The 16,858-nt window shown below is 40.4% G+C and overlaps 1 protein-coding gene across 1 annotated transcript in view; it reads right to left on the reverse strand.

Annotated features, from left to right (window-relative positions):
• Positions 1–16,858, reverse strand: part of sorcs2 (sortilin-related VPS10 domain containing receptor 2) — a 410,103-nt gene that overhangs the window by 58,376 nt on the left and 334,869 nt on the right. Inside the window, 1 exon segment of the mRNA XM_030722668.1 lies at positions 15,344–15,433. Coding sequence (XP_030578528.1) covers positions 15,344–15,433 — 90 coding nt within the window.

Here is a 16,858-nt window from a genome sequence, read left to right on the forward strand (position 1 = left end):
CCAGGTGCCAGCACTCAACCAAAAACTGTAAAATAATATAACTATTATATCATGAAAGTAGAACATTATTTGTTATGCTACATGTTCCAGGCATATATAGTGTCATTTTTGTATAACACATTACCATGCAACGCTGCCTGTGAATGAAAAAATAAATGAGCAGTCTTCATAATGACACCATCAGGTTTGAGTTCAAACAGAAATATTCCACCTCATTTACTTCTCTTTGCACCCCCCCATTCCTTTCCTATCTTCCTTCTTCTATGCCGATCCTCCATTAAAGCCCTACGCTGTAGCCTGTTTATGGCTGGCAGCTCATCTCAAGCAGCAGTATGGAACTTGGGAGGAGTTGGAACTGAGAAATGTGTAAACTTTAGCTCCAGCTATGTGGATGAGTGTGTATTGTTGTGCGTTTGTCTTTGTCTTTATATATATATATATATATATATATATATATATATATATATATATATATACATATATATGTGTGTGTGTGTGTGTGTGTGTGTGTGTGTGTGTGTGTGTGTGTGTGTGTGTGTATGTGTATGTGTATGGCTGGTTCTGGGTCTGGGGCTTGCTGTGCCTTGGCCCCTGTGGAATATGTTTGCACCCCACTGGTCACTGCTGGTCACTGAAGTCCATGTGCGGGGTGGGTGTGGTTATGGAGAATGCAAGTACCTTTTTCCCTGCCTCTGGTGGTGTACATGTGTACATGTCCTTGATCAGCGGTAAGCTGCGCCCGATGGTTCTCTGTGCAGACTTAACCACACTCTGCGGTGCCTCCTTCTCTGCCACACAGTATATCACACAGTGAGGCAGGTGGTTATGACACGCTCTATAAAAGGACCTGAGGATGTCTGTCTTTAGGTCAACCCTCTTTAACGTCCTCAGGAAATACAAGTGTTGGTGGGTTTTCTTTATTACAGCTGTGGTGTTGGTGTGCCAGTTGAGTGTGTTGGTGAGGTGTACACTGAGGTACTTGATGGAAGGGGCCATTTCCACAGCTACTCCCTCAATGTAGAGAGAAGGGGGTGCTGGGCCAGTCTTGTGAAAATCCATCACCATCTCTTTGATCTTCTGGACATTTAGGATGAGGTTGTCATCTTTGCATCAGTGTGTCAGGTGTTCTACTTCCCTCCTGTACACTCACTCGTCCCTGTGGCTGATGTGACCAGCTACACTGTCATCTGCAAAATTCAATACAAGATTGTTCTTGTAGTGAGCTCTGCAGTCGTGGGTCATTAGTGTGTATAGTAGTGGGCTGAGCACACAGCCCTGCGGGGAGCCGGTGTTCAGGATGATGGCATACAATGTGTTGTTGTGATCTTGGCCCTCTGTGGCCTGCAGGTTAGGAAGTCTAGGATCCAGTTGCATAAGGATGAGGAGGTTCCCAGTGCTGCCAGCTTAGATACTGAACTGAAGTCCAGGAATAGCAGCCTCACATACTGTAGGAGTCCTTGTTTTCCAGGTGAGTGAGAGCCTGGTAGGTCACATCCGCAATGCCATTAGCTATGGAGCGGTTTCGCCTGCATGCATACTGTTGGAGTCCTCTGCCACATCAGTGCTCTGCCTCAGATGCCTCATCACCAACCTCTCGAAGCACTTCATAGTGACAGGGGTGAGTGCAATGGGGCGGCAGTCATTGAGACACGGCGTTGAAGAGGTTTTTGGCACAGGGATGATGGTTAATATCTTAAGGCATGATGGGACTCTGGCTTGGGACAGTGAGGTTTTAAATATATCTGTCAGGACATCAGACAACTGGTGTGCAGTCTCTAAGAACTCTGCCTGGGACCCCAACCCCAGGGGTTGACCCTCTGCAGTGTTCTCCTCACCTCTGCAGTTGTTACTCTCAATCCCCCGCTCGTGGGCAATGCGATCACACGCGGTAACGCCCCTAAGCAGCGCTTAGGAAAACTGGTGGTAATGTTTTTGTGTATCCACAAGGAGGAGCAGCGATAATGGAAACACATTCAATTACAGCCTGCTATGCTGTATATTGATAAATTTTAAATTTGCTCACTTCTGTAATTCTAACAGAATCATAATGTTGAACTTTTCTGAAAACACTTATATAGATATTTGCTTGCAGCCAATAAAGTAGAAGCTGAACACGCCAAACAAGCTGCTTGCACTCGATGGTTATTGCTGACTAATGAACGTGAAAGCTAAAATGCTTTCACGTTCACGCTTATATTTTTTTTATTTAACCCTTATTATACCAGGGAAAATGTTTGAGAACCAGTTCTCATTTACAAACCTGACCTGGAAAGCATAAATTGATTATTTAACTGCACTGCTAATGTTTTTAAACAAAGTAAATTTGAAATTTAAATGTGAATTGATGATTGCTGGGTTCTGCCAGTGAACGGCTCATATAGATCTGATATGACAGAGTGCAGTGCAACAATGCTGTATGTGCGTGCATGGCAGAAATATGTGGAGCTCTGTTCAAGACATTTAGGTTAAGACTTAGTGAAAAGCTGCTTTAGCGGAGCGACCCAAAGATTTGGCCCTTACAACAACACGTGCTCCTGACGTGCCAGCTTTCCAAATAAATTAACAGTCACAACGGCAACAATCGCAGTTATGCTGCTTAATTTCAGCATTACTTAATGCACTGAGGTGTCTGTCCCTAAACTGAGTTTATCTCCTCTGTGATTCTTTCACAGAGGAGTGACAAAGTGACAAAATGCAACAATGGACACACGTTCAGCAAAAGTGTCCAACTGAATACTGCAGTATTTATTTATAGGTGCAAAAACTGCATATGCTGACAGATAGGAGAGAATTAACACAGTGTTAGTGTTCAGTCTTGTTTTCATACAACAGCTCTCCCAGCCACAAACACCGAATTTCATCCCCAACCACAGACATCCCTCTATTGTATTTTTTAAATCAGTGTGTGTGAGTGTGGCTTAAGATGCAAGAGCCTCTTGATGCCTTAAGACTGATGATTTCTCAAGCTTTCTTAAGACTGATGATAAATAAATAAATAAATAGGCACACCAATTACATGATTTATAAAGGGATACATACATTTTACAAATAATTTATGGACTGCATAATTTTAAAATGTAGTAAACTGCCTCTCTCCCACCCCCACGACTGATACCCCTCTGCCAGAGTACTTGGTCCTCTTCAGAGGAATCGACAGAAAGTATTTACAGAACACTGTCAAAAAAACAGTCCACTTTGTATTTTATTGAACATTCTCATTTTAGTGCTTATTGTTCAGCTATCGGACATCATTTGCATCACAGTGAAACTTTTTCACCTCTCAAAGATCATGTGTGAAATAAGACACTTCCTACAGACAAGAAACACCCTGCCACCCCCATCTCTGCCTGTCTGTAGAAATTTCTGAGTAGATACCTCTGTTAAAATTCAGTTTTTAAAAGGATGCAACCCATAGTATATTAATAAATCTGGTGTTAAGACATCTGTAAACTTTGTGACATCAGTTGAATTTATAATACAGCGCTCTTTAAAAATATGCATAAGTCATTTCCACCTCATGGAATGACCTGACAGGCATATTCTAACTTATCAGGTCATTCCATGACCTGATAAGTTAGAATATGCCTGTCAGAAAACTGTTTCCAGGCTGCATTCATGAAAACTTCAACACTCAGACCATTCTTGTGAACTTGAGGCAATAGTGAGAGCATTGGCTCTAAATTGTCAGTTTCAACAGCAAAAAATAAACCAACAATAATTGAGTGTCAAGTTGGAAAACCTTAAATTTATGGAATTCACACAGTAGTCTAGCTGCCATTGTATTGGTGGTCTTTGAATGTCCCATTTTCTGGAAGGCACCATGAGGGTTGCTGCCTCAGTCACATTTACATTACACAGACATTTTCAAAATCAAATCAAAATATTAAATTGTAACCTGACAGAAAAAACGTAGGACATCCCAGCAAACAATACGATCACAACACGGAGTCCGGTAAGAGGAGAGGAGGAGGACTTTGCATCTACACACACACAAACAGCAGACTCATTTACACCCACTGCTGTCCGGATCTAGAGGCCATCTCAGTCGTGTGTAGACCCTTCTACTTGCCCAGAGAGCTCATTGTAGTGGTTATAACAGCAGTGTACATACCACTCGATGCTAACATTAGCGTAGCCATGTCACTCCTGCATGATCACATCAACAAGCTAATGCAGGTCCACCCAGAAGGAGCCTTTGAGCCTTTGACTTTAACAAAGCCTGCCTAAAGACCATGCTCCCTAGATTTGTACAGTATGTACATTGTCCAACTAGAGGACCGGGTCTATTCCAATCTGAAGCAGGCATACAAAGCTGTCCCCCTCTCCCACCTGGACATGTCTTACCACCTCTCTCTGCTTCTCGTCCCTGCATACACCACCCTCAGGAAGAAAACCAAACCTGTGACAAAGACTGTCAACACCTGGCTTGAAAGTGCTCTCAATCAGCTGCAAGACTGCTTTCAGAGTACAGCATGGGCTGTATTTGAGCACCTGGAGCTATGTTATCATACATCAGGTACTGCACAGACACTGTCACTGTGAGCAAGGAGATCTGGGTCTATCCTAATCAAAAACCTTGGATGACCTCAGAGATAAGGCACTTTTGAGGGCCCAGAGCTCTGCCTTCACTTCAGGTGACAGAGCTCTGTACAGTACGGCTAGGTCTGACCACAGGAGAGGCATTAAAGCTGCTAAGGAGGGGTACAGGAGGAAAGTGGAGTCACACCTAGTGAATAAAGACTCTCTGCAAGTGTGGCAAGGGATCCAGCATCTGACGAGCTATAAAGTCAACTTATCAGCAGCTGTCAATGCAGATGCCTCGTTAGCGGATGAACTCAACCAATTATTCACCCGCTTCGAGTCATTCAGACCAGCCACACCCCTGGTGCCCTGTCAATCCCCCAATTCCCAAACTTTCACTCTCCAGGAACACCAGGTGAGGTGCACACTAAAGGCTGTTAACCCATGGAAGGCTGCTGGACCAGATGAGGTCCTGGGCAAAGTGCTCCGTGCCTGCGCAGATCAGTTGGCAGGAGTACTAACCAGGATATTCAACACATTCGTGATACTGGCTGAAGTCCCGTCCTGTCTAAAGGGAGCCACCATCATCCCAGTTCCTAAGAAAACAGCCATAAAAGATCTTAACGACTACAGACCAGTCATCTGTAGTTATGAAGTGTTTTGAAAGGCTTGTCCTCCAGCACCTCGAAGCCCCAGAAATTTGACCCACACCCACGGAGGATGCTTTCTCCACTGCTCTCCACACAGCCTTGGAACACTTGGACCACTCAGGAACTTACGTCAGGATGCTGTTTGTCAACTAGAGTTCTGCTTACCTCTTCTTCTACTATCTCACTGTACTATATTAGTACATTCAGGAAACCTTCCTCTGTGCAATAACTGGCATTTGTAAAATCTATGTATCCCTTTATAAAATGGCAATATTGGTACATTTTGTATATTTGTCACATATTTATTCACTTGTAAGTGCTTGTGTTTTCTTTTTTTTTTGTTTGATATACATATACATACTGGTTTTACAGTATTTTTCTTATTTTCTTGTTTAAGTTTTAAAGGGAAAGGCACTGAATTATGGCAGCTGCGACATTTTCATCATGCTCTGTGTTTGATGGCAATAAATGCTTTCTGTTCTGTTCAATAAATGCAAAATTCTCCCAGTATCAGACACAACCTGCACATCTGCTTTTGGATCTCTAGTATGATCTTTTGTTTTTTAATTTCATGTTTTTCAAAATTGTATATATTTATTGTATTAAATAGAAATGGATGAACACAGAAATGTTTGCTGAGAAAACTTTTTTGGTTTGCTGTGTATTTTGCAGTGCAAAATGTTTAAATGGTCAAATTGACTATAAAGTTTTATCCATCCATTTTACATTTTCAAAATTTAACTTTGATTAAGTTTTTATATTTCAGCAGGAGAAAATATTTAAGCATAAAACCTATCAAAACAATCTGAAACTATACAAGTCAAAGTTTTTGTGAATAACGCCCCATCTCTTGGTGACACTCTGCAATTGACTCAAACGGGTGTGTTTATAGTGGAAAGCAGATACACTCCCAGAGAAGGAGGGAGGACCCCCAGTGGCTGGGAGTGGCCATTTTAAGTGGCTGTATCTGTAAATGGTGAGTCTTCTTTTCACAGGGAAGGATAATTATGGAGCTCCACAGGGGTCTGTGATAGGACCCATTCTATTAACATTACATATACATATACATATTACATATTCTTTGTTATGCAGATGATACCCAGCTTTATCTATCCATGAAGCCAGATGACACACACCAATTAGTTCAACTACAGGGATGTCTTAAAGACACAAAGACCTGGATGTCCTCTAATTTCCTGCTTCTAAATTTTGCCCTACAAATCTTAGAAACATGGTGTCTAACCAGATACGTACTCTGGATGGCATTACCTTGGCCTCCAGTAATGGTGTGAAGAAACTTGGAGTCATTTTTGACCAGGATATGTCCTTCATACTAAATAAATATGTAGGACTCTTTCCCTGCATTTGCACAATATCTCTAGAATTAAAAACATCTTGTTTCAGAGTGATGCAGAAAAACTAGTTTGTGCATTTATTACTTCTAGGTTGGAATATTGTAATTCATTACTATTTGGTTATCCTAAAAGCGCCCTGAAAAGCCTTCAGTTGTTACAAAATGCTGCAGCGTGCAAAGTATTGACAGGGACTAGAAAGACAGCATATTTCTTCCATACTGGCTTTGCTTCATTGGCTCCCTGTTTATAATCCAGAATGGAATTTAAAATCCTTCTTCTCACATACAAGATCTTGAATAATCAGGCCCCATCTTATCTTAAAGACCTCAAATTATCATATCACCCCAACAGAGCACTTCGCTCTAAGTCTGCTGACTTACTTGCGGTTCCTAAGGTATTTACAGTAGACTGGGAGGTAGAGCCTTCAGCTTTCAGGCCCCTCTTCTATGGAACCAGCTCCCAGCTTGGATTCGAGAGACAGACAGCTGCTCTGTTAGGCTTATAATATAACTTATAGGCTTAAAATGTTCCTTTTTGATAAAGTTTATAGTTAGGGCTGGATCAGGTGACCCTGAACCTTCCTTTAGTTATACTGCAATAGGCCTAGGCTGCTTGGGGCTTCCCATGAGGCACTGAATGTTTCTTCTTCACTCTGTGCTTATACAGGACTCTGCATTTAATTATTAGTTGGTATTAATCTCTGGCTCTCTTCCAGAGTGTGGCTTTTGTCCTGTCTCCCTCTCCTAATGCCCAACCAATTGTGGCAGATGGCTACCTGAGCATGGTTCTGGTGGAGGTTTCTTCTTGTCAAAAGGGAATAGGTGTTTCTTCCCACTGTTGCCAAGCACTTGCTCATAGAGGGGGTCATCTGATTGTTGGGATTTTTTCTGTATTATTGCAGGGTCTTTACCTTTCAATATAAAGTGCCGTGAGGTGACTGATGTTGTGATTTGGTGCTATATAAATAAAACTGAATTGAATTGAATCTCTATTCATAGTAACCTTAACCTTTCAAGCTCAATCTTTCCGCCTAGCCAATCAATATAAGTTCCTTACAACTTCCTTAGTGTCCATCCTCATACAAATCACTATAAGCCTTTTCTGTTGCCTTTTCCACCTCTTTCTTTGCCATACACCTAGTCTCCCAGTACTCTTGTCTACTTATGTCAGACATGAATTTCCCTCTGGGATCAATAAAGTTATTCTTATTTCTTCATCTCCCTGACTAGCCCAGTTCTTTTCTTTTTTTTTTTTTGCTAACTTCTTCCTTTGAATTCTATCTTGTATTCCTGTCCTCTTTTCTCTGTCCAGAGGATATACTAAACACAGTTTCCCTCACCACTTCTGCTGTATTTTTCCAGTCATCTGGCAACTATGTCACCATATGTTCTTCCCTTTTCTTGAAAAACATGTTCACCACTGTCATTTCCATCTTTTTTGTAAAATCCACCACCATCTGTCCTTCTGCTTTTCTCTCCTTGACACCATACCCACCCAACACCTCCTAGTCACCTCTGTTCCCTTCACCTACATGTTCATTGAAGCCTGCTCCAGTCACCACTTTCTCCCCCTTGGGGATGCACTCTACCACTGCATCCAACTTACTCCAGAATTCCTGACATCCAGCCTGTGGGGTATGCACACTGACAACATTCAGCATCACACCCTCAATTTCCAGCTTCAAAGTCTGAAGCTGGAATGTCAGACAGGATCATGTTCTTGAAGTTCAAACACATGAACGCATTCTCACCTCCACAACACTATTCACACACTGTACTCTTCCTTCAAGATTACCCTTACTCAATTTCCTATCTATAACATGGTACAGAAGTTTGAATCCACCTCCAATACTCCTGGTTGTACTTCCCTTCCACCTGGTCTACTGCACATGCAATATATCTACCTTCCTTCTCTCCATTTACCAGTCATAGTGCCTACAAGTCTCTACTCTTGCCTTTCCTTCTCTATCACTGCTTCCAAACATGGCTTCACCCTCTCCCCTTCCTTTGTCTTTGGCTAACAGTAGCACCCTGTTGGCCCACAGCACTGGAGGTGGCACTCAAAGAACCCTGAACTGAAAACTATTGGACAATTCCACAATAGCAAACAGTAGTAGTATAATTTACAGTGGAAAATAGGTTTTTAAAAACTTGTTTTGGGGTGAAGTAGGCAAAACTTTAACTTTTTTTTTTTCAATCAGAATAGAGTCATGATTCTTGTCTGTGAAACCATTAAAAAATTTTGTTAAATTGACATACCAAGTGTCATTGCTAAGATGCTGAGTGGGGAGACTTACTACATTAGTGTCATAAATTAAATTTCAGGCCACATGCTAAAAGTATAATACTTGGTTGACACAAGAAGCAGATTTATAAAATTCTTTTACTTATGCCATTTTTCATACTCCTGCTGGAGGCTCATGTACAATTATTTCAGACATCTTCCTGACACATTAAAGTCCATCACTGTCCCCTTTCCTATAGCAACATCATGGAGCCTTGGTCAGGGTGGTGTGAGGAACGTCTTGCTCATTTAATTAAAAAAATGGACAACATCTGATGCCAGATTTCCCCTGGCAGTCAACTGTGACATAATAGCCTCTTCAGTGTGCTCACCCTCTCTCAGCAGCTTTGAGCTCATTTCCTTTCACACTCTAACAGATCCCATTAATCACATTAAAATCCCCATCATGCCCCGTGGACATTACTGAATTCAATAGAGGTCTTCGATACAGTCGGCCCACACATTTCAGCTTTCAGAAAGATTTAACTGCTTTAAGGCCCCATTCAGCTATCTTACACATACCTCTTAAAAATAAGATCAATCCTTCGTAATTATAAACATTCATTTAAATAGGTTTTGATGAAAATATCAACTGAAAATCAATGGATTTCATGTTCGTGAATTCATGTTCATTTATTCTGTTGATGAGATCAGGATGAACTTGAATGAACCACTGTGAAACACCCACCTCCTCATACAGACAGTGGTATAATTCCTGTTGGTCTACAAACATACCATGCAGAAAAGGTGGAAACTGTGTCAAATGCTAACGTGATGATGACTATCAGTCTATTGTAGAAAAAAATCTAAAATTTCACTTTCTTGGCTGTATTCTTATGACACACTTTCAAGTACAACTTCTGAAGTAACCACAAGCAAGACACTAACTTGTCAACTGAAGCTGACTGGATACTTGACATCACCTGGAAGTGTTAGAAAAATGTAGAAACTGTAGACAGCAAGAGAGGATGGAAGCAGAGCAAACCGGGACAATTATTACCTGTGATTTCACAGCCCAGAAAGCCACATGCATGTGTGTGTCAGTGCGTGCGTGTGTGCGTGTGTGTGTTTAATCCATAACTTGGGTCAGGTCTCGAAGGACATAGTCAAACTGCTTTCACTGATGGCCCTCTGCATTTTTCATCCGCCAACCTTTCAATTATTCACAGTGGAAAAACATGGAAACACTTCCCCTCTGTCACACACACACACACACTTTCTCCTCATCTCCTCCCTTCACTTGCTTTCTCCTGCTCTCTCACCATCCCTCTCTCCCATCTCTGTTTCTCTCCCTTGACACCCCACCCCATGTCGTTCGACCTAAAAGCTTTGCAAAGCGTGACCTATCTGCTCACCCAAGTAAAAGGACACATGTAGAGACAGAGGAGATGAGCAAGAGAGTAACTAGGGCATATTTTATCTAAACAAATACTTAAACACTCACGCACATTCATATACAAACCACTTTATCCACTGGGTTACCATTATACCAAATCAAATTGATACCTACTTCTGTTGTTGGAAAGAAAGCAAGTGTGAGTGTATGTGTGTGTCATTCAATCCCTTTCACCTTACTTAAAGATCACTTCTCAAAATGAAGGAGAACTGTGGCTGGTGAAGTAGTTAAACAATTCAGGTATAAGATTTCCCATAATTGGTGGGATGTAGTTGAGTAATTCTGTATGTTTCCTTGATGGTATGTGAGTTTTATGTGTTACTAAACTCACTCCACAGCATTATCTCTAACTATCAATGACACTGACTGGTTTAAAAGTCCTTTATTCTTAGTTTAAGGCCAAAAAAGAAAAAAAGGAAAAAAAATCTCCCGAGGCTTACATGCAGTCAGAAGAGTTCAATAGCACTCTGGCCAGTGTCACACTAAAATGATCCCCTGTGCAGCTGACGCTGACAGCAAAGGTTCCCATACTGCCTTGTATTGAAGTGAAGCTCATTTATCCTCTCTGCCTATGTGAGTGACATAAGATGCTGCTGGATCAATGCTTAGCTGTGAATATTTTATGGGGGCTATCATTTATCATGGCAGTACCAGGATTAATTTGAGTGTAGGTACTGTACTAACACAACAAAGAAATACTGTAGAACATATTGGTACAAGGGCTTTGAACTTGAAGTTCTGAATCCAAGGAGTGACAAACAAGCCATTTCACACTTAACTTTTTTATGGATATAAGGGCGCATGTATAGGTGTCTATTTTATAATGGCATATTATTCTGCAATCTTTGCCTATGTCTGAAAAGATGCAGGTTGGATTCATGTGAAAATCCAAAGAATGTTATGTTTATAAATGCTTGTGTGCATTGCTAGAGTGCCACACTTCAGCTCACAGCATTAATAGTGGGAAGAATTTGCCAGTCTCCAACAAAAACAAAAATAAATATTCAAGTCATCAATCATGGGATGATGTCAAAAGTACAGATATTCTTTACTTAAGTAGAAGTACAGATTCTTGTTTAAAAGTCGAAGTACTGATTCAGTATTATTAGAAAACATTGAAAGCGCAGCATCAATTTTCATTGTTATGCAAATGATATCCAGCTTTATCTATCCATGAAGCCAGATGATATTAATTAGTTAACCTGCAGAAATGTCTTAAAGACATAAAGGCCTGAAGTTCTCTTTCACTGCATGTGTCCTATATAACATATTCAAATATGTTATATAGGACACATGCAGTGAAAGAGAATTAAAAAAATAGCTCTATCTTCTGTTGCCTACATTATAGAGAGTGCCTCTGCTTCCATACCTAAGCACAAAAATAAGTATAATCAGGGGGTAAAGTAGGACTCGACAGATGGGGGAACCCTAAGATTGGTTGCAGTGGTTCTACACGGGGAAAGGAACCACAACTTCCTATTGTGAATTCCAGTAGATTTTCTTTGTGTACAGGCTGTGGTCAGCTGACCTGGGCTGCTGCTCAGATGTTTACTGCTCTTTGTGGATGAACTGAATTCAGCAAGATGTAAGCAGATGTTTCAAAAGCTATCTTGGCTGATTTTCATTCCTTATGCTGACTGTATACTGTTTATACTGTCTTCATACTAGTCGGTATAAAGGTGGAATTCAGTGAATGGCTCTAAGCAGCATCTGCTCAAATTCCAATTCATCTCTGTTACACTTGATATAACCTAACTCTGACAATGAACACCACAACAACTGTTCACCAGTCCAGCACCATGCATTACTGTAAATTCACCACAGTACAGCAAGCTAACCTGTTTATCCTGCACTAAATTGCTGAGTATTTTCATGCAACCTTTGAACACAAAGTTAGTATGCCTCAGTTTGTTTTGCAGGATGTTTCGCAAATGAAAAAATATATAAGTTCATACAATCCAATATCTGATTTTAAAAATGACCACATGTAAGTAGGCACTTGGAAATCAGTACATCTGGGGTTGGCCATTTTCTCCCAGTGAACCTTTAGGTGAGAATCGCATTATGCCAAAAAGTCCTTTGGAAAAGCAACTTTTTTAGTTCGTAGGGGTCAATTCCTGGAGGTTTCTGAGGCATGATGTAAGGGAAATCCCTAATTTTTCAGTTATGATGCTTCTTTGTTTACATGTACCAATCCAAAGTTTTTCTCCATTTTCCACCCTTTCAGAATCGTTGATCAAGGTCTCAGGATACATCAAAAGGTAGGATGGTAGAATGCATACTTTTCTAATATGTGATGGAAATTTTATTGCAGTCTGAACAGGCGAAGGGGTATTCTGAAGCCCCGGTTGGGCAGATGTTCAAATGAGCAATTCAACATGGTGGGACCTTACTTTTTTATCATAAGCCTAAGTATGTTTAAGTACGATAATTGCACTGCTGAGGTCAAGATGTATGTTTTGATATGCCACAAACTACTGACTGGCTGGATATGCATTACAATACACAATTGTACACCATACTGTAAGTATTTTTTTTTAATCCTTGGTGGAGAATGGTTTCTTAAATTGTGTGAACCTTTGACTTTGATCTCCTTTTGGAAAGGTCACCAGGGGTCAGTTCAAGGTGCACAGTGATGTGAAATACTGCCCTCACATGTCTTAAACCTAAAGTAATGATCCTGTTTAGAAAATGTAAGGAGTAAGAAGTACAGATATTTGTGTTAAATGTAGGGAGTAAAACATTGTCAGAAAATAAATAATCAAGTAAAGCACAGATACCTGAAAATTCTACTTAAGTACTGTAATGAAGTATTTGTACTTCATTACTTCCCACCTATGGGGATTACACATACTAACTTATGTATAATGTTAGATGGCACTGATTTTAGCTACCAGTAATCATGCAAGGAGTGGTAGACCAGTCTGTTCTAATTTATAGTGAGTGTCCTGTTTTAGACTGTGGTGTGCTGGGGGGCAGCATATCCAGGAAGGACACATCCAGGCTGGACAAACTGATCAGGTGGTCTGTGGTCGGCATGAAACTGGACTCTCTGGTGACGGTGGCAGAGAAGAGGACTATGGACAAACTACTGTATATTATGGATTATGCCAGTCACCCTCTGCACACTGTCATCAGCAACCAGAAGAGCCTGTTCAATGACAGGAATAACAGACTGAAAAACTCCTTTGTCCCTCACGCCATCAGAATGTACAAGTCCTCTTTGTGGGGGAGGAGGAGTAACAGGAGGACAGAGGGAGGGGTGTGGAGCAGCAGCCAGAGCCCAACCACAACACAACATAAAGAAATACCTTTCTGTTTTATTATTTATTTATTCATATTTTTGTTTATTGTGATTTCTGCTGTGTTTGTGTGCCTATGCTACCTGTAAACGCTGCTACTGGAACTTTAATTTCCCTGATGGAATCTTCCTAAGGAGATTAATAAAGTTCTATCTAATCTAATCTAATTTAGCTGACTTAGCTATATATGTCTTTTTTCAATTTATCATTTCTAAGTAAATTTAATTATCACTATACTGATCTAAAGGTATACATGACGTACACTGGTCCCTCAGTAATTTCACAAGACAAAATAAGAGTGCAGGATGCTTGTCCTTGTCACATGAAATGTGAGGATAAGCCTGTGTTTTGTGCATGTGCAAATAACAAAATGATGGCTGAGGTTCACTCAGTTGTGTGGGTGTCACCAATAATGGTTTTCTGGAAGCTATACTGAGCTCCTTTAACAGCAAAAATTAAAAAAAAAATGAAACTATACAAATATACACTATATCGCAAAAAGTATTTTCTCATCTGTCTTCACACAAAGTGACATCCTATTCTTAATCCATAGGGTTTAATATGATGTTGACCCACCCTTTGTGGCTATAGCAGCTTCAACTATTGTGGGAAGGCTTTCCACAAGGTTTAGGAGTGTGTTTAGGGGAATTTTTGACCATTCTTCCAGAAGTGCATTTGTGAGGTCAGACACTGATATTGGAGAAGAAGGCCTGGCTCACAGTCTCCACTGTAATTCATCCCAAAGGTGTTCTATTACATTGAGGTCAGGACTCTCTGCAGGCCAGTCAAGTTCTTCCACAACAAACTCACTCATCCATGTCTTTTTGGACCATGCTTTGTGCACTGGTGCACAGTCATGTTGGAACAGGAAACCCCAAACTGTTCCTGCAAAGTTGGGAGCATAATATTGTCCCAAATGTCTTGGTATGCTGAAATGTCAATAGTTCCTTCTACTGGAAGTAAGGGGCCAAGCCCAACTCCTGAAAAACAGCCCCAAACCCATAATCTCCTGTCCACCAAACTTTACACTTGGCACAATGCAGTCAGAAAAGTACTGTTCTCCTGGCAACTGCCAAACCCAGACTTGTCCATCAGATTACCAGACAGAGAAGCATGATTCATCACTCCAGAAAACACATATCCACTGCTCTAGAGTCCTGTGGTGGTGTGCTTTACACCACTGCATCCGACACTTTGCATTGTGCTTGGTGATGCTTGGATGCAGCTGCTCGGCCATGGAATCCCACTTCATGAATCTCTCTAAATGCTGTTCTTGAGCTAATCTGAGGTTTGGAGGTCTGTAGCGACTGAAAGTTGACCTCTGCGTACTATGCATCTGCTGACCCTGCTCTGTGATTTTACATGGCCTTCGTGGTTGAATTGCTGCCCTTCACAATTGCTTAAACTTTGTAATAATACCACTAACAGTTGACTGTGAAATATTAATTAGTAAGGAAATTTCATGACTGCACTTGTTGTACAGGTGGCATCCTATCATGGTACTATGCTGGAATTCACTGAGCTCCTGAGTGCGACCCATTGTTTCACAAATGTTTGTAGAAGCAGTCTGCATGCCTACGTGCTTGATTTTATACCACTGCAGCCATGGAAGTGACTGGAACACCTGAATTCATGATTCATGGGTGAATGAATACTTTTAGCAATATAGTGTACAATAAATCTGATTCCACTAAATTCAAATAAATATTTCTACCTAAACAAATCCAATATATACTTTGTATTATAAATGAAAGTGTACCACTGTAAACACTGAATGCCACGCATGATTCTGACTGAACATTCATTCAGGGAGGACCAGTTTTCTTGTTTTTTTACCTTTGGCAAGGCATACTTGGGAAACCTCATCTGGACAAATTCATTCCGCCTGTAGGACACATAGTGCTTGGTGCGATTGCCTGTGGTGACCTGGGAAATAAGCAAGAACAACAACATCATGAATAATACAATCTAATATATATAGTCAAACAGTTTTTTTACATTTTTTATGAATTTCTGACTAAGAAATATATGCCAAACAGTTTAAGAGCCGCCAAATGCACTGAGAATAAAAAAGAATCAAGAGTATAAAATAATGTGGGCAACATAGCACCAAGAGACAAATTAAAACTGAATTCAAGAACTTGAGTTTAAAAACTGATATCCAATCATTTAAATAGTGTCCTGCAGAAAACAAGAATTGTATTTTTCTTATAAAGTAAAGTGCTCAACATCTGCCAATGTCCAGCTGACTAACTGGTGTACAGGTCACGATCTGTTGTTGGTGACTCATGTGCGCTGATTGTTTAATTCCAGGAAACTCCTTCACATTGCACAGACCTTAGCATTTACCTCAAAAAATGAGTAAAAGGCTGAATCATGCCACCTTCCTGCTGAGTGCTCAGCTGACAAGAAAGCTCACATAGTGCTGAATCAAAAGAGTCAAACAGCTGAGGCTACAATTTAGCAGAGGAAGTTGGGAGAAAGAGACAGCACTGGTGACTGACAGGGACTTAAACAGGAGCTGAATGTGTTATATCTAAAGTGATGGGCTCAGATGCCAGTGTACCATGTTCTGAAACACACTTTTTTAAAGATTGAGAACTTCGCATTCAGTGCTTCTATTTTGGGCTGTGAGGGCAGAGCTTTTTTTTTTTGTTCTTGGATATGTAAGATTGTCATCTGAGTTCAGACTGAGTTGTGATTATTGCTATCACTTGTGATTGAAAGGTGCAGGCAAGTACATTTTTTTTTAAATGTTAAGCAGCGATGAAAAAGTGATGAAACAAGAAAGGCATAATTTAAAATCAGAGCTGCTGAAGGAAACACAATCTACTGTGTTTTCAAAATGAATCACTTTCTAAAGAACGGCTGGATGAGAATGGCATTCTCATCCCTGACTGTACATATTTTTATATAGTGCATTAATGCTGGAAAAGTACCCTGAGGACCTGTTTATACCATTAAGGATTTTGTTTGAAAATGTTGTACAAAAAGCATTTTTTTTAATGTAGAGTTGTGTTTTTGCAAAATTTGTGTGAACAGTTGAATGTCAGAGAAAATAAAAATTATCAAGAAAAAGAAAAAGGAAAAAGAAAGATGAAACGATTAGGACTACTGACTGCCTGTAATTTGAAAACATCCATTATTTAAACTAATAAACAGGAAACCCAGCAAACTAAATGAAATCCAAAATAATAACAAAGAAGCAAAGAGCTAAACAGAGTAGGGAATTCAGAAACAAGAGGTTGACTAGACAAGAACCTGACAAAAACTGAAGGAATAGGCAAAGATTAAATATACACTGAGGAGAGAAGGGTTATAATGAACAGGTGAACTCAATCAGACATTAAC

The sequence above is a fragment of the Archocentrus centrarchus genome (genome assembly GCF_007364275.1).
Source record: "Archocentrus centrarchus isolate MPI-CPG fArcCen1 chromosome 18 unlocalized genomic scaffold, fArcCen1 scaffold_23_ctg1, whole genome shotgun sequence".
Taxonomy (NCBI): domain Eukaryota; kingdom Metazoa; phylum Chordata; class Actinopteri; order Cichliformes; family Cichlidae; genus Archocentrus; species Archocentrus centrarchus.